Source organism: Falco peregrinus, chromosome 2 (assembly GCF_023634155.1).
Source record: "Falco peregrinus isolate bFalPer1 chromosome 2, bFalPer1.pri, whole genome shotgun sequence".
Taxonomy (NCBI): domain Eukaryota; kingdom Metazoa; phylum Chordata; class Aves; order Falconiformes; family Falconidae; genus Falco; species Falco peregrinus.
The window spans coordinates 57,709,367-57,735,548 of record NC_073722.1 but is presented as its reverse complement, the minus strand read 5'-3'; the positions used below and the strand labels follow the sequence as shown (position 1 = coordinate 57,735,548).

Below are 26,182 nucleotides of genomic sequence, written 5' to 3'. Positions count from 1 at the left end.
ACTCCAGTTTAGTAAGGAGAAAAATATTAGAGGTGAAATTGGACAGTATTTAGCTGAAAATATGCTTTAAAACATTATCTTTAAGCTAATTCTTCAAGATAATGCAGTTAAAACTTAGTGGGGAGATTTGTAAATAAAGCAAATATCTCTTTACCTTTCCAATACACATTTTTTTAAGATAGTTGGGAGAGGGACAAAATAAAGCTTTCAACTTGAAGGAGAGGGGGAGAGAGGTATGGGGAGAATGAGAAAAATTAACAAAACCAGAAGAACAAGCAAGTCTTCAGAAGATTCTGTAGTAGCTGGTTAAGGGGAGCTGCAAAGTGCTGAAGTAAACAAGATGTGGAGAAACTAGTTGTGAAAATAATTATATATACTGCTGTAAAACCATTCTCTATCATATACTGGTGATATGAGGACATAAAAGTATTCTTTCAAATTGGTTATGTCTAAATTGTCCGCAGGTCTTGAAAGTGATGTTTTGAGAGGGAGAAAAAGTTTTGGCATGTAGCTTCTTTTTGATTCACACTGTAAATGTCTTGCATGTAGAACAGATTTTAAAACACACCTGTGACATTGCTATCTATCTGTTTTCTGTATGTTTATCTGGCTGGACAGCATATAAAATAAAAACCTCAGTTTATCTTTAAGGAGCCATTTACCTTTAAGTAAAAACCTGTTCTCCTTTAAAACACATTAAGATTGGTCACTGGGCTAAAAAATCCAAAATAACACCCCTTGATGCTCAAAAAAGTATTTGTAAGACCAATATAGTATTTACCAACAGGATTAAATCAGCAGTTGCATACAGAAATGCCATGCTAGTGATGATCAGCAAGTCAGGTTTAAGTTACAGAAAGATTGTAACCTGGAACGTTTTGTGAAACAGTTCTTCACTTTTCAGTTGAAAAGAAAAAAGATCTGTGTTTCAAATGCAAAAGTTTTAGTTTATAGGTGATCTAACTAGTCTTAATTTCCTCTAGGTGTGGTTTGTAAGTGCAAGAGGCGGATACGACATTTTTCAGTACTTCATGATACTTTTGACAGCTGTTGTCAGTTTCTGTTGGCTGCACTTGTTAGCTGTTTTATGTCTTGATTTGTAGACTTCCATGCTGCTAGTTTCTTTTGTTTTAAGCTCTTCAGTAACAGAGTTATTCTTACCCTGTGAGTGCTAATTTTATGTGTTTTCCTTCTAAAAAGTGTTATGTGGATCCAAACTGAGGGACAAAAATTTCAACTATCTCATCTTAATCAAGGGCTACTTTAGAAAGCCTTTCCATTTTCAGTAAATGGCATTCTTTGTGTCTCTTAGCACTGAATAGCCTTTAGTTGCACTTCAAGTAAGGAAATGTCACGAGTGCCTTCTTCAGTTGGGAATATGTTTTCTCAAATAATAAGTGTTGGAGGTAGTGTTCATGGCCTCTGCTGTTTTACATGATATGCATCTTCTTGCTCTCCAGCCACATTCTAAAAGGTCACTGCCAACAGAGACCATCCAGATGAGAGGGTTCTCAGCTTGTGCTTGAATGTTTTTGGTGTTTGTATTTTTTTATAAAGGAAAGATTTTGTTATGAGAAATCAAAATGTACTATTGATTTGAAGAGATAAGTAGAACTTTCAGAAAGCCTCATCACTTCAGCTGTGGTACCTTCTAAAGGGATTAAGTTCCTGCTGCAGGAGCTTTGCATCTGCAGAGATGCTCTGGATGTTCAGGACTTGGTGTACGCTCACTTTATAAGCTGGGCAATACTCCTTATACAGAGATACTACACAAATAATAATTCTTTACCTCATTAGTACCAGTGAGGTCTGTAGTGACAAGCGTCTGTGGTGGACCCTGATTGTTTGGGAGATTTTCATTGCTCATTGATAAGACCAGTATGACAATATGAGTTTTAGATACATTAGCATCAGGATGCTGTTGCACAGTCGTATTAGACACTGACCCAAAACTCTCTGCTGTGTTTTGGCATTTTTTAAGATGCACTAGGGTGAGCCTTGTCTCAGTTACTTCTTTGAGAAGATGAGTGGCTATGGGAAGAATGTTTTTAATTTAAAAATATTTTCTAACTTGAAAGCAGGAAAAACAGGAAGTAAAACACATAAAAGCAGCTCATAACTTGTATAAAAATACTGTATTTCTCCAGTATGTTGTTTTCTGTTGGCTGGAATTAGTTTTGAAGTATGTTTTCTTTATTCTTGGGATTTCCATAACTCTTATTTCATGGAAGGAGTGTAGAACTGAGTGGTTTAATTTGCCCAGAAGTTGATGAAATTGTACTGTCTACATTTGTAGGTAGATTGTATGTTTGGAAAGCTAACATGTTCATGTTAATTACTGAGAGAAATGAACAGTATGTGAGTGCTCTGTCAAGAAATTTCGTGACTGACAGAGAGCAGCCAGTTCCAGGAATAGAAAAAGCTGAAGCATATTCTCCATTGTACTTGAACATGTTTCTATCACCTGATTTAAGTCCTCAATTTTTCTTTAACTAGTGGGGAGTGCAGTGGAGTGATGCTGTCCCTTTTGCATTTGATGTGTTCTGCCAGATGCAGGTGTGTGGATGGAGAGCTGTGTGTGGCCTTGCAGGTAAAGCCATGAGCTTCATAGCTGCTGGGTGGTCTCTGTCAGTGCTGGCACAGGTGCATCTGCTGACCGAGGCTATTTTGTAGACCACCACCTGAGGCACTTTAGGGAACTTTGTGCTGTGGACTATTTGCAGAACTTCCAGACAAATGTGGCCGCCTTGTAAAGTTTTCAGTGTGTGTTAGGTGTTTGGCATGTAAGTGTTACATTTAGCTGCCATTGGGTTTGTTACTTCTCATTTTCTCCCTTCCTGATTTTTGTATTTCCTTTCTCACTTTTCTTCAATGTAACAGCATGCTTGCTGAGGATAAATGTTCAGAAATGGCACTGATATGAATTTTGTTAATTCTGACTTGCAAATCAATGTATTGTCAATTACCTTTTTTAATCTTTAAAGCGTTTCTATTTTGTACTTCTGCTCCAGGTTACTACAATAATACCTGTTGTTTCACAGAGATGGGAAAGCTGTAAAATTCATCATTAAAAGCACTTAATTCTTTAAATCTCTGTAACTAAAGCATTAAAACCTGTACTGTAAATATTTGCTGGCTTTAGAGTGAAGAAATATGCCAATTTAGTTCAACTATGCAGAATGCCATGATAATGTAATTATTTTCTTTGTTTGAATATGATACTGGGTGACAGAGCTCCTTGCTGCTGCCCTGCTGCCCTGTGTAACTGAAACATTGGGAATGGCAATTTCAGGAGTTGAAACCTTGAGAAGGAGAAAATTGCCTGTCCATGCCTTGCTACTTCTTGCTTTCCTTCTCCTGCCTGTAACTACAGCTCTCAAAGTCCTTATACTGTGTGTACAGAGCTTGTAAAACTGCTGCCTACATAGGGGTATAAGCTACAGTGGAGTAATTTGGTAGGCTTGTGCTTGTGAGGAGGTTTAGCAGAGACACTTGAAGTAGTTCCTACTTGTAACTGTGCAGTCCCCCATCCCTCTGCCTACACTTACCACTCTGTGGCAGAGGTGGCTGAACCACACATACACGTGCGTTATGTGGTACTGTAAAGTGCTTTAACATACAGACAGAAATGGGCTGCAGGCTGCCAACGGCAGTGGCTCAGGAGCAAATTTTCAGCTTTGCTTATGGTGGAGGGAGGAAGGCAGAAATTCATCTCCTGGTGCAGGGCGAGAGAACTACATGAGTGCCTTCAGCTGCTGTGTGAGTCTAGTGGGAGGCTGCATCAGAGAAGAACATTTTCTACCTAAGTACTATTGCACTCACGAGGCGTAACAGATTTGGGACTTGTGTGCTGAGTTTACCCCTATAGGTAATTCACTTTAGCTTTCTTTTTTTTAAAGTTTTCCTGGATGAGTCCTAAACTCTTGGTGTTCTTTTTCCCCAGTGCTTTCTATGGGGATAGAGTAGCTGATCTTCACATAATGCAAATATGATGTTTCCTGTAAAGTGGCACAGACATCCAGCAGCTTGGGAGGAGCAACAAAAATAGAAACATAACTGATTCGTAGAAGTTGTCTTAAGGCCTTGTAGGGTAACAGAGTTAAGCCTTTCCCTGCTCTATCCATTTAAATGCCCAGCAACTAAGAAGGGATTTTCTGTGTAGCTCCATAACTGTTTTCAGGTTCCATTTAAAAGGCTGGTAAAATCTGGAGTGCTGGTTCCCCAGAACCAGTTCATTGGTACATTTAATGCTGAAGGACAAAAAGAGGCTGATGCAGAACACAATTAAGCAGATCAGATCTTAAGGCAGTTATTTCAGGTTGTTGGACAAAGACAGAACTGTACTAATTGGGCTTTATACCTTTAAGGTTTATTTGCAGTCATGAAAAGTGGAAATTGAGCATATGAGAGGGAGTAAATCACTGAGAATTTTAAGCACAGGGATGCCCGTGAAAATCAAGAAACGCGGATTTGTCAGGCTCAAGAGATACGGTAACAGCTGTAGGTTCATCTATTGCTTTACCTGTCTCATTTCCTCTTGGAGAGAGGTTGGTTAAATATCATCTCAGAACTGCCTGCTGAGTTGTTTGAAATGTTTCAGTTTTGTATTACCAATTTGTTTCCTTGTAATCTTACGATGTTTGCTGATCTGAAAAGCTGGATTTTCAGGAAGGGCCATATGGAAATCTGTTTAGTCTAAATCCATATGAAGTTGGTAAGGTGTTTTTTAAACTACCTTGAAAGCTGTTTGATTTTTCAGAATTTAATTATTCTTTCTTTAAAGTTGTGGGGGATTTGTTATTTTTTTTTTTAAAGTTAGGATTACTATTCAATCAAGATAATGTTAACTGACTGAAAAGTTAAATATTAACAGTATCCTCTTTGATCTTACTCAAAGACTATGTTCTGCAAGAAAGCTGTGCTTCTTCAGTGTTCTTCCAGAACTACATATATATATATAGTTGGAAAACTCATAATTTACTTTATATGGGAAATATTATTTGTATTTCTTTGCCTGAGTGAATTTTCTGTCAGTCCATATCATCCTGAAGATGAATGTAGTAGGACTGAAAACCTCAAAGAAACTTTTGGAAGCAACAGTGACTGCATGTTTTTTATATAACTTAAAAGAATGCCTTTAGGTGTGGTTTTTAAATGGAATATTTATGCTGGAATGATTAATGCAAATTATTTTGTAAAGGGATAATTAGACAAATATTCTGTTATCTTTGCTATCTCAGTAGAAGAGAGCAAGAACTGCATTGGAGGGTTGGGGGAGGGAGGAGGTGTGGTAAGAATACACTCCTAGAGAAATAAAACTATTGTAGAACCAGGGAATAATGCTTCAAATAATAATGAAAAAAAGGAAATTAGGCTAAAAATCTGTAATATTCCCTGTGAAATATAAATGAATGACATATAAAATGAATGACATTTAAAAGCAAACTTTCTGAAGTTAAATATTGCTCTTTTTAAGATACCTTCTTCAGCAATATCTTCAGTCATGAAAATCCCCTACCTTTTCAGCCTCTAAGAAGTGAAGCTGAACCAACATTGTGTAAACCATATTAAATTTACTTTTTTGGTCTTGCATGTTGGCCTTTGCCACACACCAGAACTCTGGCAGTTATTGAAAAAGCAGTTGTTACGCACTGCATTTATTTTATGTACATTGTTAAAAATAGTTGCCAGTGATGTTTCTGGGCAGCTCCAAGAAAATGCCATGATGGTACTTTTAATTAAAGAAAAGCTGTACAAATGACCTTTGCATACACATTTGTAGTAAATGTATTGATACTGGTATAGTCATCCTTTTAAAAATGTTTTTATTAAATTCCAAATTCTACAAATAAAAGGAAACTTTTGTTATATGTACTGTCTACAGCACGATAGTGTCCGGTCTTTTATATTGCTTGGGTCCTATAGCTACTTACAATGCCCAGGGCAAATCTTACCTGTTGTGTGATTAGGCTTACCGTACATGTACTGAATGTTACATCTAAAAAATATCTGTTCTTGAAGTGCTGAATTGACTGCTTGGATAGGTCAGGCATGCTGTGGATCAAAGTACCATGAATGGGCAGTCAAATACTTACCAGAGCAGCTGGGCTACTGCATGTGAATCTTGCAGCTTATAGGTCTATACAGGCAGCCTGAAGTCTGCAGACTCCTGTTGCTGAAGTGGCTCCGGCAGTTTGCTTCTAGCCATCCTCTTTACTAAAAGGTTTTCACTTCTGAGCAAAAAACCCATGATGTGGACTGGACATTTGCATTAGCAATTTTAGTAGATTGTGAGCAGCCTGTGTTTGAGCACTTCTGCTTTACTGCACCTACAGCCCTGTTCTTGTCATGCCCTTTAAAGAACTTACTGATACGAGTGTGCTCATTCACATATACCTCACCTTACTCTTCAGAAAGTATTAGAAACATAGACTTTATAGTAGTCTGTTCCCTGTAATAGTGAAATTTATAATAGGTCCGGAATCAAAAGGTATGCAAGTATTGAGATCAGTATATAAACTATGTATTTATTGGAATTCTGTGATGTCTAGCCTACTAAAATAAATACGCATAAATCCTCAATTTGAGAGTTTTGTTTTGGATTGTTTTTCTTACATGAAGTAGCTCTAGATCAAAGCTATTGGCTTATAGCTAAATGCAAGGGCTTTCTTTTCCATATTCTCTCTAGGTAGTAAAATAATGTTATGGAAAGACTTTCCATATAAGTACTCCAAAGTGATAGGTATTTTTAGACTCTTTCACAGTGGACATACTTGTTGCTCTCAATTTTAAACACAGTATGCGTTCCAGAAGTCAGTTTCATTTTCCTCTCTGAAATTTAGGAACTGGAAAAAAATCCATTCTGTAAATGATGTTTTCTTACGCAGTTTTAGAAACACCTGATGATAATATCTTGTAACTTTACATGATGAGCTTTATTGGGCTCTTCTCAGTGAATTAGCCTTGCCTGTGCTTGGTGAGTTTCAGAGGCTTGTAATCCATGTTTTTTCTTTCCTCCTTCTACTATTCTTGCTTTGATTAAAAAATAAAACAAAAGGCTACTTTTTAAACTTTGTGGTTTATCCTGAAATCTTCTCTTTTTTTCTAGTATCTGGTAGTTATTTCATTAACTTAGTTCAAAGACAAAACAAAACCAGAAAGTCTGAAGTTGCAGTAGTTGTCATCTATACACCTCTGATTATAAAAGCATGTAAATTGGATTGTGAGGAAGAAGTGTTAGAAGGGCTGTACACAATTGTCTAGTAAGATAATGCTTATGACACTGATGCTTACATGATAATGCAAAGATAGTGAGAGATCCATTACCCTTTTTTGTTAAATGGACTTGTACTGGTAATTTTTAATTTTTTTTATTTTTTTGGTTGTTGTTGGGGTTTTTTTTTTGGTTGTTTTGTTGGGTTTTTTTTAATTGTACCTGGGCGGCAGGGAGGGGCACAGCAGTAAAAGTATTTGGTGTATACCATTTTTAAATCTTGTAAGTTAATGGTGTCCATTGAATCAAATTTCATAATCTCTGTGCATATATGCATGAAAACACACAAATTATTTATATTCATGCAGTATTAAAAGAAGATTATTCTTTTCAAAATATTTTTGTTCCTAATTTTCCTAGTCTTCAATATTTCTACTGAAATCTTTGGAAGAAAAAGCTTAAGCTCTGGGTACATGCAGTTCTCAAAATATTCTTAACAACCTAGAAGTTCTTAATGGGCTAATAACTTCTGTTGAGCTAACTGCCTTTGAAATTAATTGTTAGTATCCTTGAGGAAGCCCTATCCACAGTGATCAGTAGTTGGTATTATGAATAAATAATAGTACAACTAAAGCTCAGATGCCGTGGCAGAAAGCCATGTAACTTGCTTGGCCAAACACATCAATATCATAAATAAATGCAGATTTTTAAAAAAAATTCCTAACATTCATTAACTTTTGAAACACTGCTTTACAGAAATACTGGCAGGTCTTCTATTTGTTGAAAGTCTTCTTTCAGGACTCCAGAAGTTGGAACATTGAGATTAGTATTTCTGTGGGGTTGTTTTAGTGTATCTCCTGGGGTTTCTGGGATGATTGTTTTTTAATAAGTTTCTGGCACTAATAACTTAAAGAATAAAAGCTGATGGTGGAAAAGGGCAACTACAAAGAACCCAAAGTGTGTTTTAAAAAGTCATTATTTTTGAGGTGCTGGGAGAGTTGGCTCATGATTTTGGAATGCATGCTGTTAACAAGGATTCCTTTGAAGAACTCTCAGTAGCCCAGTGTTAAAGGCAGTCAGAGACCAACCATAATTAATACAGTCTTTCAAATTAGTGGTGAAATTCATCAGCTGGTTCCAAAATCTGACCTTTATATCCTACTCATAACAAAATACAACCTTTGTTGTATTTTATTTAGTGAGAGGAAAAAGGAATGCTAAAAGTATAACTTTGAATATATTCATAAAAGAAGTGATGAAAAAGGAGTATAAGGTAACTGGAGGTACTAGATAGGTAGTATTGCCTGAAACAGGCTTATGAAAGGATGTTTGATGCAATGTCCCACAGAGTTACTCTGTGGATGCGCATTCTGTACCCTATCTGGGAAGAAGCAAGTGCTATCCAGATACAGGTAGCAATTTAATACCTTATTATAGAAAAAAATATATTTTGCATGGGGAAGTCTGGTTTATTTTTGTTCTATGAAAACTGAGTGAGAATCACGCCATTCTCTTTTTTAATAAAACTTAATCTCCTGAATAGATGTCAGACAGCAGCTGTCTTGATGGATGAATGGGCTAGGGCAGTGACGTGCTTATCCCGCTCTTTCTCCAGTGTCCTTCTGCTGCTGGTGTGTTAGACCTGTCATTTAGAACAACTTAGCTGAACATGGACTGGTCTATGTTACCTCCCTGTAAGTGATAATGATTTTCTTTTTGGGAGGGGTGGGTATGTGTGTACATTAAAACAAAACCAAAAAAGCCCCAACAAACCAAACCCACAAAAAAAATGCACCTTAAAAGTATTTGTTGTACACCATTCTTGAATATGTTAAAAAAATTCAGGTAATTTGAGTTTATCTCAGGGCACAGGTATGATATCCTCCTCATGGCTGGTTTACTACTAGTACAGGGTGGAGCACAGTTCTGAAACTATGTAAGTTTTTTAAAAATTAACTAAAAGCAGATTTAGTTCATCAAGTGTACCTTTGGACCCATATGGTTAAGTTTTTAGTTCATCTCTGCGGTGTGGGTCAAGTCATAGTTTAAGCAGACCTAGTAAACTACTGTTAGCAGCCAGTGTCACAGTAATCTCAGAGTACAGTTCTCTCCATTTTCTGTATTTGACCCAAGGGGTCATATACAATGCTGTGTGTATAGTTTGGTGGCAGTTACGGAAACAAGTGTTATTTTCTTGATATAATTTCTTCCTGTCAGCAGGAAGCAGACATCTTTCTGAAATTTTGGCCTACTTTTAGGTTTGTCCGTTAAAACCTTGAGATGCTTTCAGATGCATTTTTGGCCTGCGTAAAGACAGCACTCCAAGCTGAGAGAGGGCCACTGCCTTTTGATGGTATGCGGTAGCCTGGGCAGGATGAAGGTTTATCTTAAACTGCTTTACCCTGTGCTGAAATGGAGTATTTTGCTTTATCCTGAAAGAATGGGGGTAGATCCAGAGCCCTATCTAAAGGGCGGTGCTGGATTGCATCCCTAGGAATCTGGAAACTTCACACCTAAGATGCTTTTCGTCATGGCCTTTGAGGTGATGCTGAACGAAGTAAACCATCAGAAATGTCAAAACGGTGGTGTGAAGTCCTTTAAAAGAAAAAGAAAACCCAAACCACTAATAGCGACAGGTGTCGAAGCTCAGTCGCCCATAGCTCTCTTGCAGGCGGCCACCCTGGGAATCCTACTTGGCCCTTCCTGCCCTCCGCCGGGCACCTGTTTGTCACGTCTGGGGTGTTTTTATTTTTTATTTCGCTGATCTCTCCGCGGAAGGCTGGCCGTGCTTCTGGCGCCGCGCAGTAACGCCGGGCGGCTGCGGAGCTCACTGCAAGTGTGACGGATCGGCTGCGAGTGCATGTCGGACTCCGCGAAGAGCCCGTTAGCCCTTCGGGTTTCGGTTGTCAGTGGCTGCGTGGTTCGGCGGCCGAGGGGTGGGCCGCGCAGCCCGCCGTGTCACCGGGGACCGTCCCTGGGCAGCGCGTGTGCGCTGCCCGCCGTGTCACCGGGGACCGTCCCTGGGCAGCGCGGGTGCGCGCAGAGGGGCCCCGTCCCCTCCCTCGCAGCAGCACGGCGCTCTGCCGTTGGCGGGGGGACGCGCCGGGACCCCGCGGGCAGCGGCGCGGGGCGGGGCCTGCCGGGCCGGGAGGGGTCCCGCGAGGAGCCGCCTTTAGCGCGCCCCCCCCCCCGCCCCGGGCCCTGCGTCACCGGGAGGCCGCGCGGCAGCGGCGCGGGCTCCGGCACGCTCCTCCCGCCGGTGGCGCTGCCGGTGGCCGGTCCTGGCGGCGCCCCGCTCCCGCCCTGCCCCCGGCACCATGCTCAGCCTACAGGATTCCCTCTTCTTCGAAATTAGCATCAAGTCTCTGCTGAAATCCTGGAGCAGCAGCAGCAGTAAGTACCTCGGTACGCCGCTGGCACCGGCAGCTGCGGCCTCATACCGGATTTTTTTTTTTTTTTTTTTTTTTTTTTTTTTTTTTTTTTGCATGCAGCTGTGTAAAATTACGCTTTAAAAACAGGTTTTTAGCTATCCTTTGTGCTGGTGCAACTTGGCATAGCCATCGTGAGGGGTGAGCAAAGTGTGCTATTCTGCTTCCTAGTTGTCATGTAAGAGTATATATATATATATGTGTGTGTGTGTATATTAATTTTTTTCATTTTCCTTAGGCTACAGTTGGTTTAGTCTGATAAAGTTCTTTGCACCCTTTGCTGTCCAAGAGAGGTGCAAGTAGATGCTTGTCTCTGCGGAGTTATCAGATGCAGACGCTGTGGCTTAGTTCTGCCAAGCTCAATGCTCCTTTGAAGCAAAACAGGCGTCCTCAGACTGAGTGTTTTACAGGGGGTATTATTTTTGTTCCTCAGACACATTATTATACCTGCAAAAAGTGCCCACTTTGATCTTCTAAATAGCCCAGATCTAGAGTTTCTACCAACGCAGGCAAGGATGCTGCTGTTGGTAAAGACAACCAGTCTGTCCTCGGATCACCCCTGCACACATGCTTCAATGCAGGGTCTCGGGCCTGTGAGCTGCCCTGCACTGTGTAGCAGGCTCTGCTATCGTAAGCACAGCAGCTTGATGACAGGATGCCAGGAGATGAGAAGGATGGTGTGTAACTGTACGTCAGCTATACGCCTTAAGTTTTTTGCATTTGTAAAGATTAAAGAAGTCGGAAGCAGGAGGTATCTGGTATCTCAGCTTTAAGTTATATTTCATTAATGGCTGTTTTGAGGTGTCTGGGATGCACAGTTTCTGCTATCCAACGCTTCATCAGAGTACCTCCATTGGGATTTTTACCCTAATACAGCATTTTTTGTTTCACCTGTCTTGTTTGAAGGAATTAGTAGCAAGTTATATATTGTACGGTGTATTAATTGGTGCTTGGAGAGTATGCAGATATTTAGTTTGTCCTAATGGTTTATTCAGATGTGAGATTTGCTTTTTGCACTGACGGCTAATTCATGTTCTGGACTAATAACTTCTCAACTTATGACTTTTGAGTTAAAGCAATGGATGTTTCAAAACAGGCATCCTTATAGGGTTTGCTTTTCACTTTTTGCTCATCTCTTGCAGATTAACTGTATCTGTTCCAAATTATAGCTTGTAATAGTACTTGGTAGTTATTAACTTTCTTGCTGAAATAAAGATAACCAGAAGGGTTTTTCTATTGTTTTATAGTAGCAGTTGAAGGCGTCTCATGAAAACGATTAAAAATCCTTAAAGTTGGTTTTATTAATGTATATAGTTTCCAAACTAAAGTAAACCATGGGATACATTCAGTTACAATAAATGCAATCTACAACTAGAAAAATAATTGCTGTATAGGTAAGGAGGTGAATTGCAAAATTTAGACTAGGTAATTGTCAGCTATACTAAGACTGAGAGTAAAAATAATAATAATACTAAAGGTTATCTGAGAAGAGGTTATATGTGATGCTGTTTTCTCCTTTATGTCCTCTGTTATGTAAGCACAGCGGAGGAAGATATTCCTGACTCTCTTGTCAGGAAGTGGTACTTGGATGATCTACCAACAAACTAATTTTCTGTGCACACTGATTAGGTAGATGGGGTTTATGTCACTTTTTTTTACCATTGCCACTCCATTTGTGAAAATTGCCGTGCTGCATGTCTGCTCTGGAAGTGTGTGAGAGTTGCATTCTGATGGCTTTCCACTGTGCAGGCCAGCCAGGAGCAGCCCTTTCTGTGCAGCCTGTACTGGGTGTAAGTATTGTGATTCACATGGACGCTGAGTGAATTGAGCTGAAGTGGGCAAGCCAGTTGCTTCTTTTCTTAAAACGTTTTCCAATCAAGTGATGCAGTATGTGCAGAACAAGGAATTACGCAATATTTATGTTGAGTATGTGTTTGGAAATTCAATAAATTCGTATGCTAATAAGTTACTTCAGAGAGGTTTTTTTCTGTATTTTCATAAAAAAATATAAGCAAATGCTACTTTTTAAGGTGTATATGATAACTTCAGAATTTTGTATACTGAACAGCGTCAGAAGAGGAGTGGGTATGTTGCATGCATATCCATATACATAAAAATAAGCATCTGTAGAGAGTATTTAAGTATATAACAGAAAGGCAGCAGAGCTCCATGGGTCTGGTTAAGGGCTTGCTTAGCTGGCATAACGTTGCAGTGCTGGCTAAGGTTTTATTGTAGTTGATCTTTTTTCTTTCAGTAACAACAATGAAGTGACATTCATATGGCCTAGTTTCAGAATGTGATGTCTGTGCCAAAAATTTTAGGCATTACTTCTTTTTAAATGGGATCAGGAATGTTCTTTTAATCCAACAGTGAAGTGAGGATGTTCCTGCTTAAGAATTGTTTACTGAAGTTGTGGATGGGATGGAGGCTTTATACTGGCTGGTCCTCAGGTTGCTTTTTTCTGTAGTATTTAAGAAATCTTAGTTTTCATAACTTTAAGAGCGTTAAGTTACAGTATGGTTTCTGTTGTTTAGTCCATTGCAGTTTGAATATGGTCTGTTGAACCATTCTTCTGAGGTTTCTGATATTGTAGCAAAAATACTAATTTTGATTGTTACTTACGTTGATTGATGTAAGAAAATTCTCTTATTTTGTCTAAATTTGTTTAAGAATAAGGAGGCCTGGGTGCCACAAAAATTACTTTTAGCAATGCAATATATGAGTTAAAAAAACCATTGTGCTGCTTACAATCAAAAGCATTATGTAATGAATACCTTTCTGTAAGATATGACATATGTTTTAATGAAAAGTGCATGTATTTCTGGGGCTTACAGTCTAGGCAGGAACAACTGGTTTCCAGTGAATGTGAGTATGACACATTACTGCTTTCTTAAAAGCTCTTCTGTGTTTCTAATAATTACTTGATTAATAATCTTGTCCAGGTGAGAAATAAATAATTGTTTCTGGATAATGAAAAAGAACAAACAATGTTTTTATTGTGTTTCTAAGAATGAATACACAGCTTTCTCTTGCTGTGCTGCAGTTGTGGTATGTCTGTCTGCTAAACAGAAAGGCACACCTGTCCTGTGGGTGCTTCTCTGTCCTTGAATTCTTGTCCCTACCATTTTCTGGTAAATCAGTGTTGCAGATGGTGCATGAGATTTTCATACAGTCTTGCTCATGTTGACTCAGAAGTCATGCATATATTTCAAGAACTCGTACAATGTAAGAGATCGGGGCGGCTCTTAACGTCACGCCTGCCAAAGCTACATCGAGGTCATTGGCCTTGGCCTCTTTTTGGTAAGAGTTTGTGACAGTGATTTTCAAACTTACTTAGATTTGTGAGCCTGGGAACAAAGTTGTAGCAGGGAAGTGAGCTGTATCTGCCTGCACAGTAGTCGTTTTTGAAAATGTGTTATAAAATCAGAAAGAAATGGAGCGGCTTTAAAAGGAAGTGAATTATTTGAGCTATGGCTGCCAGGTGCTGACAAGCACGTGAAAACTGGGGAGAGCTACCTGGCAGATACTTCTGAATCACTCTTTCTGTGAATGAAAAAAGCACTTGGAGTTAAGAATCGCTTACCTTCCCATAGGATTAGCTTGACTGAAGATCACTTCCTCCTTTACCAACCAAAAATGAACTCCTGGCTCTCAAGAGAGGTTCTGCTCTGATAATACAGTATTTAACAAAGTAGGTGTAATGGATTAATTTTTATCCTGTGGATTTTCATTTGATGGCAGCAACAAAACTGTAATTTAAATAAAAAAGGTGAAATCACCTTGCAATGCCATGATAGGAACTTATATGAAAAGGGATCATATGAAGAACTGTGGAACAGGTGTTTTGTTCCCAGTCTTGTTTTTTGTGAGGAGATGGGGTGGAGTGTATGTGGAGGTGTGCACGGGTTTAGCAGAAGGACAGATTTGCTTCTTCTGTTGCAGTTTGTTCATGGATTATGCTTTTTAAAAGCACAATTTGTTAATATTTTAGGAATCATTATTGTATGATAAATTTTAACCTGTTTTCCAAGCAAGTGTTAAACTGCAAAGAAAAATAAAACCTGGGGAAAAAATAGGTCTGAGCTGTTACGTGATTTTCTCATCCAAACTGTCCTTTGGGGTAGCAGTTATCAGTGGCAGTACAGTGCTCTAGAGAACTTCCAGACATCTTTCAATGGCAGTTTTATATGCTAGTGGCAAAATCAGCATTACTTCACAATCAAGAGAAATCTTATTTTTCATGACATACTATTTTTGATGCCTTTTAAAACAATAAAATAAATAAGTATGATATTTAGTAGGTGTTAACTTTATCCCTCCAATATTAAACATCCCAAATAATAATGTGTTCAATCTTTTTGTAGAAAGCTTTTTGTTACTTGTAACCTTGACTTCAAAAAATCATGACAGTAGTTGTCTTGTATCCTGAAACTCCATAGACTGTCTCCAGAGAATATACCAATTCTTTCTTACGACTTCCAAAATTGTTTTGACATGTCAAAAAGTGAAACCTTAAAATGAAAGATTAATACAAATTTATGGTAACTTTTGAAAAAGCTACTAAATTCCACTCTTTTTTAAAAAAATGTATTTAATTGTACTTTGTGATAATAAATGTACTTGTGGATCCCTGTACTGCTGAAGCAGCAAGTTTCTTTGCTGTAGAAGGGACAGGGCACTTAACAATGGCTTTTCCACAGCCTGTCAGTTGTCACAGGAAAAGCAAGTTTTTGTTAGTAGTTATTCAACCAATAAAATATGAATGTTTTTTGTTTTTTGTTTTTTGTTTTTTTTTTTAAGGGATTATGGAGGGGGACCTCTGTAGTTGACCCTCTTTATGAACTTAGGTGGTCTTTAATGGTGGCCATTTGTGCAGTATATTTTGGGGCACATAAGACCATGAGTCATTGCATTTCCTGATACGTGGTGTGTTGGCATACATGCAACTAAATGAAATGTCAGTAACAGTCTGTGTAGTAAAATCTGCTATGTAAAAAAAAGATAGCTTTTATATTTATCTTTTCTTCAGGGTAGGGTTGAAATAACAAGGTCTATAAATGGATATAGGCTGGAAGGAGGCAAGAAAGCTGTAAGTAGATCACCCAAACTAGAGAAACCAATGTATCACCCTGAAACTGAAGAGCACCTAGTGTATATAAGTGAAAGTTCTGAAGCTGTCAGACTTTTCCAGTCCCACTCCGTTAGGTGCAGGTCAAGTGAGCAGGATGAACATGAGGGAATTAGCCTAAGATGGCTGAGCTCATCACTTTTGCCAAAAGTGGTGGCTTTGCCCCTAGCAGTGCAGCCTTGTCACCTTTTCAGCTGCCAGTTGTGCTACTTTGTCTTACTCTTTTAGTGGGCTGTTTTGGGTCATTACATCAGCAGAAATTTTCTTGGGAAGGTGGAGAAGTTGCTGCTGCTGCTGTTTGTTAAAATTATCCAACTGAATCCTCTTAAGGCAAGGAGGAGGGTGGATGTGAGGACTTACTGTAAAAGAAGGGTCAGGACCACCTGCCTAGTAGTGAGGCTGTCTTGTTTGGTGGGCATGTAGGGGCGTCTCAGCTCAGCTGTCTTGCTGTCACGTGTTTTGCATAGAAGCCTTCTTTATATTTGCTTATTTTTCTTCTGCATGACTGAAGATGTGTGATTATTTTTTGGGTAGTTTTGGGTTGGTCTAGCATTCACTACTGCTAAACATTCATACCTAAATGTGTACTTTTTCCCTGCCTTATTTGTTTGATGCCTACAGTCTATTTTCTGAAACTCTTTGTGTAGATTGAACATAAGGGCATGGCTGCTTATTAGGGAGTGTATATAACCAGATTTGTACCAGTGATAAGCAGATAAGGATATATGATGTTCGGGGCCTTATTTTGGACTTCTCTGTGTATCAGCATGGAAAATCTTGAACTGTGGTGTTTTTTGGGTGGGTTCTTTTTTATTATTTTTTGAAGATTGTTATGTGTGCGGTTCTTCATATTAATTTTTAAATAAGATGCCTGCATTGTATTAAGTACATTATGTGTTGAGATATACATTATTTATTTTCGTCAGGCATGGATATGCTCGAATGAACTTTACTTTGGGACGTTCTTTCTATAAAAGCAATATACTTTTTGCTAAATACGTAACTAGGTTCTGTAATGATTGAAATTGCAGAAGAGAATGCTTTTGAGAGGAGAAAGTGCCCCAAATGCAAACCACTCTGTCAGCTACTGTTGGGTCGAATAAACTGCATGCTGTGCATGGACTTCAGGAAAACTCCAGATAAACCAATTGCAACAACCCATATCAAATACCCCATTTCTGCTGACCTTTTTTTTTTTTTTTTTTTTTTTTTTTTAAACTCTAGCTTTGGCCTTTTGTGTTTGAAGGGGAAAGGTTCAGACACTAGAGATTTGATAGCATTTAAGAGATCATTGACAAAACAGAATTTGTTTATTTAGAAAGGTGACTGCCAACTTCAGAACACTATGTGGAGTAAAACTGTTGTTTGCTGTATTATATATCCTGTTTGCGTGTAGTTACAGGTTTTCCCCTGTATGAAAGAAATATTCTTCCTCATTCCTCTACAAAGAGTAATGATGCTAGTCAAAGGGAGCTTTTAAATTCTGTAAGGTACAGTGCAAATTAAAGAGTGAATTTGAACTTGAAGAGAAAGAGGTCATTTTTAAATCAAAAGGGGCACTCAACCTCAAAGACACTGGGCCATGCTACTACAAATATGAATTAAGTGTTTGAGCTCTGATGTTCCCACTTGCCTGTGTGAATGTCACAAGCAAAGGTTTATGTTGGTAGGTCTGGTAGAAAATAGTTTCTGGGAGAAATTTCAGAGTAGTTTACTGAAATATGATTTCTATAATATGCTGCTAAGCTACAATAACAGAAGAAAATAAAATGTTAAGGCATATAATTGCTTTGTTTCAATTACTTTAATATTAGAATATTAATTATTGAAAAATGAATAGAAAGAAACTTTATATCACTGACTTTGCATTAATAAGTCTCATTATACAAATCCAGGAGTTTTTGTGGCCCAATCAAGAAGTACTTAAGACACGGTGATGGTCAAGAAGCTGGAGGTAGAAAATGTTTCAGTACAGCTACAGAATTAACATGTGTTATGACTCTTTAATTATTTTCGACAGATTTTAGACTTGATGCCTTAAGTAGGTATAGTTAGAACAAACAAGAAAAGCAACATGTGTTGGATAGATTTTTCTTGGTTCAGAATGAATACTACTAATGATTATATAATGCTTTCAAAGTAGTAGTAGTAGAAAACTACAGGCATGTAAAATTTTTTCCTCACTCTTTGCCTTTTTCTCATTCTTCTCAAAAATTTGAAAATCCAAAGGGGAGAAAGAATACATTTCTTTAGATTCACATAGCCTCAGAAACAGACCACTTAGAGTTTAAAAAAACAAGCACTCCAAACTTCTAAAATAAAAATTTTCATTTAAAACATTGATAGGTTTTTTTTCTCAAAAATTAGTTCAAGTTCTAGAAGTAATTTCTCAAAGAGATCTTGGGAAAGCACAGCATGGGAAGTATAAATGATTCCTCTGGTTCTGTCCATCAGGCGCAGTTGGTACGTGATTTGGGGACATTTTCAATTTTACTTTTTGAAGTTCCCTTTGTACTGAAGCAATTGCTACAGACCAGAATGCTGGTCTAGGAAGATGTATGAATGCCTTAAACCCTTGCAAATCAATGCTAACTAATAAATGAATATTGGAAAGAGTTGTTATGTTTACAGTGCTATCAAAGCAGAGTAAGTAGCCTTAGGAATTGTTGGTTTTCTTCCTTTTGCTTTTTTTATTCATGATCCATGTTTGCTTCCTTTGTTCACGCTGCTGAACTAGAACTTAAGATCCTCGGGTTAGGAACTGTCACGTTTGGGAGGGTGGCGGTGCACCAGGTTCACTGGTCAGTAACATCTCAGCAGCTCTTAATGCAGCCAATATTGGGCTTAGAAAACTGAGTGTCTGACATCTCAGTGGAAACCTGCCTCCTTTTTCACTCTAACATCTTGTTTGTGCCAGTTGTCAGCAGGGCGTAGTAGTTGGGCCAAATATCACCAGATTTTTACTGTTCTTTCAGCTACAAATGAGGTCTTGTCCTGGAAAAAAAGAGGCTGGCAACTGGCACGCTGTTTTTGTGACAGCAAGGCAAAGAAAGAAGCAGGCTAGCCCGGATGTACTGACGTTTGGCTGAGAAGTTCAAAGGTGGTTTTTTTATAGCTGTTTGAGACACTGTGGCCAGAAACCTGTGGTAGATTTAGGGATATTAAGGTGGAGTCGTGCATTGTTCTGCTTGTAGGGGTATTCTTATATTTGAACCTCCCTCTCTTCAGAAATTAACAGGATAGGAAAAGAGGAAGGAGGAATCCAGAACCTAGAAATTCCCTAGCAGAAGTGCATGGATGAGAACGATTTTTTGGAGTATTTTTTTCTCTTTTTTCTTCTTAAATAATAATTTAAAAATCCTGAAAGGGTACTTCAAGCTATAATTATTCTTCCACAGGAAAGAAGGTAAATGTGTGTTGCTAATTCTGAAAAAAATATATTAAGCAAAACGATATGAGCAAAACCAGGATTCACAAATGTGGCAAAAGGTGACCAAAAGGAAAGTGATTCCGCTGTTAAATTTTCCTAGCATCTGTCACTGTAGTAGTGTTCAAAGGTTTGTTTGAATGATTTTACTTTTTTTTTTTAAATTTTTTTATTATTTTTTTTTTAAATTTGTAGTTTGTGCCCATTTTTTATGGCTGCATTATCCCTTAAGGGGATACTGTGACTGGAAAACTAGAGTGCTTGTCTTGGAGAGGATGAGGGAAACAAGAACATAACTTGTTTAACCGAGGAGGCGAGAGGATGGCAGGACAGGGCCTGGGAGGACCATAGGGAGGGCACAGACAGGGATTCTGCATTTTTGGAAGCAAGCTTGTAGGATTTCACTATCTAAAACGTCACGAAGGATGTGAATTACGCTGCCATTGAGCGTGAAAACTTTTTGAAGTATATTGAGCTGAAGTTCAACCTCAGTAAAACTGAATATGTGCCAAACTGGTGTCTTCCTGGAGGTGCAAGTTTTCAGAATTAAAAAATAGCATGCTCTACTTTATTCTGAAGGCCTGAAGGGAGGAAGCAGTGATTCCTTGGTTAATTTTAGTTTAGGTACTGGTTTATTAGATATATTCTTGCACTTTTTTAGTTCTTTGTCAAGCCTTCTTATCTCTTCTATACTTCCTAACTACTAAGACCATTTACATTCATGGTGCTGAGAAAAATGGTGTGAAGTCCTTGAGTGCTATTTGGTTTTGGTTTATATTTGCAGTTTTGAGACTAAGGTTAAAGACTGACTGCCAAAAAGGGATTGTGAATATTGGATAGCTTTAGCTATTTGGTGACTGGGGTTGGTGATGGAGACCCATGAAGGTGTGGAAGAGCAGCTGTGCCATCCTGACGGGATTTCCTCTGCTGGGATGTAGTTCTGGGGAGCCTCAGTCCCCGTTCCTGCTGCCTGGGAGTGCTGCCCCGAAGCTGCAGGCTGGGCCTGAGTTAACCTTCTGCGTTAATGGCACTGTAATTTCTGTGTGCTTTGCATGTGTCTTGCCTAAAAAAGTCTTTGTGAGAGGGGGGCGGGATATTTCTAACCTTTGAATGTATCAGTCTGCCTTGTTAACACGAGGGATGTTTGCTCGTGTGCCATCTGCCTTACGGCTCTACTGAGGTGGTGGAGCCTCGTGAGGGGTTGCAAGTTTTTGTCAGCATCTACAATTAGGAAAAAAACCTAACAGATTTCTCGTTTCCTCTGTTTTCCTGTCCTGTGCTTCTTGCTGAGTGCAGCTGCTTTAGCAGGGTATTGATAATGTATTTCTGGAGATAAATCACTGCTCCTTCCCTTGAGCTGTGGCTGTGGATTAGCAGTGCCGTGCGGGTCAGACTGCCTCCTGTTCTCCAGCTGCAGAGGAAGAAAACTGTAACCTCATTTCTTGTGTGGGTCTAGCAAACTTATAGTCAGCTCAGAAGGCAAGTGGGCTTTTATAGCATGATTAAAACAGCCTGGCATTGTGTGGTGTTGTCAATATGTGACCATACAAACTTAAATGCCATATCGTCAGGGAAGAAGATGAGCGATGAGCTCTGGATGGGAAACTCCAAATTTCTAGGTCACTGACTGAGAGTGTAACTCGGCAGAGGCCAGAGCTTGTTATTGTTTTGTGGTTTGCATTTGGTCTCCTTCCAGGTATTGGGACCAGAGTGCTCCCAGCTTTGAGGCCCTAACCCCCGACTGAGCTCCACAGTCACCGCACAGTCCCACCACAGCTGGACCTGCTTCCCAGCTCTCTGCTTCTGCCCCTTCAAAAGTTATTCAGTTGTTAGTCTAATCTGCGTTTTATTACTGCAGAACGATTAATGAGGTAATATTTTTTTACGATACATACAGATTGTGCCTGTGTAACTTTGTTGTACTGAGGAAGCTTGAGGTCAAATACCTTGACCAGAAAAGCTGAGATTTTCAGGGTTGAGCAGGAATAGTGGGGCAATGCATAAAAACGGTTTTGGTAATAGTATACCTGAGCAAGAATGAAGCAAGTATTGCTCCATTTTCAAAACAATGCTACCAGTATATTTATGTGTTAGAACTTGGGAGGTGGTGTCTTTGGCTAGCTGTCTGTGCTAATTCTGCTTGGTAACCTAAGTGACCTTATTTTTTTTTTCTTCATGTAAGGAGCGTTATGGATTATACAACCATTTTTTGTGATATCCTCTACTAGGAAATTTTACCCTCTGTTCCTGAAGAGGGCCAGACATTGAGAATTTTTAAAGCAGAACCTTAATAGATTCATATCTTTCTTCTAGTGTATTTCTTCTTCTTTTTATATTTGTGGTGAACTGTGTAGTCTTCTAAATGGCACTCAAATACTGCTTCTGTCGTTAATGGCCAAGCCATAGCTGGTATTAGTGCATACGGTTAGATGCTTAGTTACTTTTCAAGCCTCAAAACCTGGTAGTACTCAAATGATTACAGTTCTGAATGTAGTTGTGATAGTTGTCCTAGCTCCTTACAGGCTGCTTTCTTTAAAATATGGTTTTATATATAAACATATTTTTATTCCTGTCTGTCAGCATGGAAGTCTTCAGAAAAGATTTTACCATACTTCATTTTGTAGGTGAGCATCTCCTTTAACTTTGCTGATAGACTGTGAATATATTCTGTGTCTTCCTACAAAAATAGGAATCCTGCTATTTTAATTTTTCTCAAAAAACAGCATAGGAAATACTGTTGCAACATTGTGTAAACCATGTAGCAGTTGTAAATGTAAGACCTTATAAGAGGGAAAGGAGATGTTACTTAAAATAAGAACTGAGGGGAAGAAGGTTTTCACTTGCCCTTATAGTCTCTTAAGCCCCAGAGGCCAGTCCAGCAGCTGAGCACCAGGACAAGGGTATTCATGGTGTCTGTCCTGCAAAATGGCACCATGATGCTTGTGTCCAGCTGGTCTGGAATCCCTGGCCATGGTATGGGAGGTGAGGATGCCAGGTGCCACATTATCCTTATGTCCCGAGTTCCTCTTTGGTTGCCAACAGATTTTGGATATGTTTTTGGAACGGACAGTGATCAGTGTCTCCATCCTGTCCCACCTCTGTGAGTTGTTACTAGTCATCATGGTTCTTTGTCTCCAGGTCTGGGTGTGCTGTGAAATCACAGGTAGATATGTGGGGGGTGGGTGTCAGGAATTTTCCGTCACCTGCTTCACCTGGGTGCCGTTCATACAGGCCATGCTGGGAGCCCCACTTCCCTGGGTGCCTCCACAGCCAGACCTTCCAGTTCATACCAGTCTGAGCCTCTTGAGTTACAGTTCTCTGCAATGCTTTTTAGAGCTTATAAGAATGTATTGAAACCAGGTAAATGTCCTTATAGTGGAGAAAGCAAACTACCTTCTGAAATAGATTAGAATCAGATAAAAAGTTAAAATGAAAGTTGAAGAACACAGAAGAGAAAAGCTTTTCCTTTTCCCTTTCAATTGTAATACACACAGCTGAAATCTTAAATGAACAATTTAGCCATGTGTTTTGGAGTTCCACGGAGAAGCATATGATAACCTATTTTTATTTCAGATGTGACTAGCCTCCTCCCCTGGAACTAACAAAGAAGCTGTTAACTCTGAAAGCTTGGTGTGTTTATGGTGGCTAAGAATAGCACTGCATGGCACTTAGTATTGTCTTCTTACAGAAGTCCAGTTCAGGTGCTGGCTATGTCTGCATGGTACGTGAGATTTTTTTGCCAGGTTTGTGCTGTGCCCTTGCACTTTCTCTGAAGGCTGTCATCTCTTTTTCTAAGGAGTTGCACAACTTCAGATTGTTGCTAGTTTGGCTTAGTTTTATTTGCGGTTAGCATAAATAAATTTATTCAGAAAGTCTAGTTAGAAATACAAGTGTCTTATGCTAACTTCTAAAAAAATATTGTTAGCTAGGGCTTCGTGTGAACTCAGCACTACCTTGTGCTGTTAGAAATGTAAAAAGTGCTGAGGAGCCTCAAAATACAGTTCCCAAACTAACCACAGGAGCAAAACAAATTTGTATAACTGACCTAGTGAACAGTCCTGGATCGTCTGGATGTTTTCTGATTTTCATATTCATCAAATGTTTTTTCCCCCCAAGAAAAAATTAAAATAGGCATTCCAGACCATCACCAACTCAGCAGCTGACATTGCTGTTTTTCTGTAGAGTTTGGTGAACAAAAGGCCCTGGCTTTAAAGAGTACGTTTGGTAAACAGAAAAACACAGGCAGCTACACCATATTTAAAAACAGAATTTACAACAATGTTGTAAGATATGTATGTGCCATCACAAGGCTATTTATGCTCTAGTTGACAAATAATCAACCTCTGCTATGTACTAACTTGTTGGTTAGTTGTACTGGAAACTAAAACCCATCAGATTTGAATTTTCAGAAGAGCTGATCCCCTCAGTTCAGGGCAGAAAACTTTATTTAGGGAATATGTTCAGGTATGATTTTTTGGTTGGTTGGTTTTGACAATTACATTTAGATATTTACCTGGATGTGGGAAAAAATGGGTTTTGTCGTGTTGTTTTGACTCCTCAGCAAACTTGCTGTAAGAATACATTTTGAAAGTGCTGATTTTTTTTTTTTTAAATCTTTTCCTAAATTTCTTTTCCTCCTCAGCATGTTTGTGTTAAATGTGACAGATTGAGTTAGTCTTCAGAGGTTTATTTCCCTTTCCAGTTCGTATGTTCATATGGAGGATTACTAGGCAAAACTGACAGAATTAGAACGTAGAACAGTTGTTCTTTCCTGAAATTGATACTTAATGCATGAGACTTACTGCAACCCTGATCTGTGTGTGCTTGAGCATATTCCAATGCTCAAATGTATTTGTTTGTTTATTCTCTTTGTTTAATCTGTGTGTGTATATCTAACACTTCAGTTTTCAAACCATACCTCAGTATCAGAAATACTGTTATAATATTTGACTGCTTCACTAGGCAGTTACTTACAAAGATGTGAAAATGCTCTGTAAATGGACCTAGTCTGGGCTAATGTAATGTTTGGAGCTTTAATTTGTAGAAATATTTTTCATCTGAAATATTAATATGCTTATACGGAGCATATAAAAAGAAATTAAATTAGTTTCTTAAGATTCTTTTAAAATAGGTTGTTCTTTTTTAGTGATACATGATTTGAAGTTATTGGTTACTTTATAACTGATGCTCCAGAGTCCTTTTCCAAAATAGCTTTTTATAGCAAGGCTGCCAGTATTCATTACTTTTTGCATTTATTCAGGAAAGGTATCGGTTTGACATTAATGAGGATAATTGAGGATAATGAGCATAATAAGCATAATGAGGAAAAGTCTTCTGCTACTGGAAGCTGAAATTGCCCTCTTCTCACATGGAAAGAGTAAGCAGGCAGTGGTAGGGGGGGGTTAAACAAACTAGTTTGGGTTGTTGTACTTGGTGAGAGAACTCTTTGCAAAAGCTGTTGGCTTCTGACACTTTTTTTGGAAATAATATAGAGCGTAAATTTGTTGAGCATATTGATATTGTTTTTTCTTTCAGTACAGTGCATCGATAGGGTTTTCTGTATCCTTAATTCTTCAATCTGAGGATATGGAGTTTTGTTTTTCCAGAGAAATGTGGGTTAGGAAAGATGAGAGAAGGTATTTAAGTTTCTTTTTCTGTTTGCTGGTTAACAAAGGCATGCCTATGATCACTTTGACCTTGTTACTTGATGCATTTTTTGACGTGTGGTGTATATGTATCTATTAATACGTTGAAAAGAAACAAAACCTCATCACAGATGATGTTTCTGGTGACAAGTGTTAATTTGAATTGTCTATGCTGCCCATATATCAGTGTGTTTGTATTCCTTTGATGCTATATCCTTGCCTTAATTTTAGTTTTTTAGGTACTACTGAAAGCTTCTCTTTCTCTTCACGTAATTAGTGTACCTTAAAAATGATATCTTTATTCAGAGTAAGTTCACTCTCATCAGTGCTGTGGAAATGTGTGCTTCCTTAACTTGTAGAACAGTGAATATGGAAATCTGGAATAAACACTACCAAATAAAATTCCCGTCCATTCTCTTTCTACTCTTCTAGTCCTCAGACATGACTAGTATATCTTTCCACTGCTGCTTTTGCCTCCCTTATGCTTTTTATTTTAACATCACTTAGCCAAGCATTGATGTAATGTTACTGCCTTTGTTAGCTCATGCTTAACATAGGATTCAGAGCGCCAGTGTATTTCTAGCCTGGTGCAGTGTTCATTTGATAGCCCAGGAAGGAAAAAATGGATTTCTCTGTTAGCAGTAAAAGTTCTGCTCTCTGCCCCGCTTCCCCCACCTTCATGGGCTGAGCAGGGCATGCCTTCCATACTAAGCAGGAAGGGTGTGGGGGAGAATGTGTGCATGCAAGGTTACCTGCAGACTTATCTGTCACTTGGGAAGTTGACTGTCATTCTGTGACTTTCAAACTGCAGTCCAGCACCCAGGAGGGGGAATGAGAAGAAACCAAACTGCCCCCTAGCAAGCTTAAATTTGCTCAGTAGGAATCTGCATCCCCCTTGGAAACTTCCTCTTAAAAAACCACCCCTCTGCTAATGGCAAAATACTGCAAAATATTGATACAGGTGGTAGGATTATACCTATCTGCTAGGCTGAAATGGATACCTTATTTCTAGGTCCTTATTGGTGAAGTTTGTGTCAATGCTGCAGCCACGCTGGGAATCCAGCAGTGAGCCATAGGGCGGTGTCACTATTTTTAGCTATTATATCATCAAATAAAGTTGTAACTGCTCGTGTTTAGAAAAAAATTGATGGCATAAATCATTGGAATTGATGCCAGATGGCTAGACATCTGAGCCGAGCTCTTTCCAGTTGTCCTTCTAACTCCAAAAGTTAGAAGCGAAGGAAAGATGTGTGGTGCTTTCATGTGTTAAGGTATCTTGGCTATTACATGAATCCACAGTACTATCTAAAAGCATGAAAACCATGACTGGTATGGTGAAGA

The 26,182-nt window shown here is 38.8% G+C and overlaps 1 protein-coding gene across 11 annotated transcripts in view; it reads left to right on the top strand.

The window, feature by feature from the left end:
• The window catches only part of FRYL (FRY like transcription coactivator), a 185,766-nt gene that overhangs the window by 37,243 nt on the left and 122,341 nt on the right, over positions 1 to 26,182 (top strand). Inside the window, exon 1 of one of the 11 annotated variants that reach the window (XM_055796389.1) lies at positions 10,478 to 10,606. The exons of the other annotated variants lie outside the window; for them this stretch is intronic. Within the exon in view, the coding sequence (XP_055652364.1) occupies positions 10,531 to 10,606 (76 nt within the window). The 5' untranslated portion in view covers positions 10,478 to 10,530. Of the gene's footprint in view, positions 1 to 10,477; positions 10,607 to 26,182 lie in introns of those variants that run through there. 11 annotated transcript variants of the gene reach the window in all.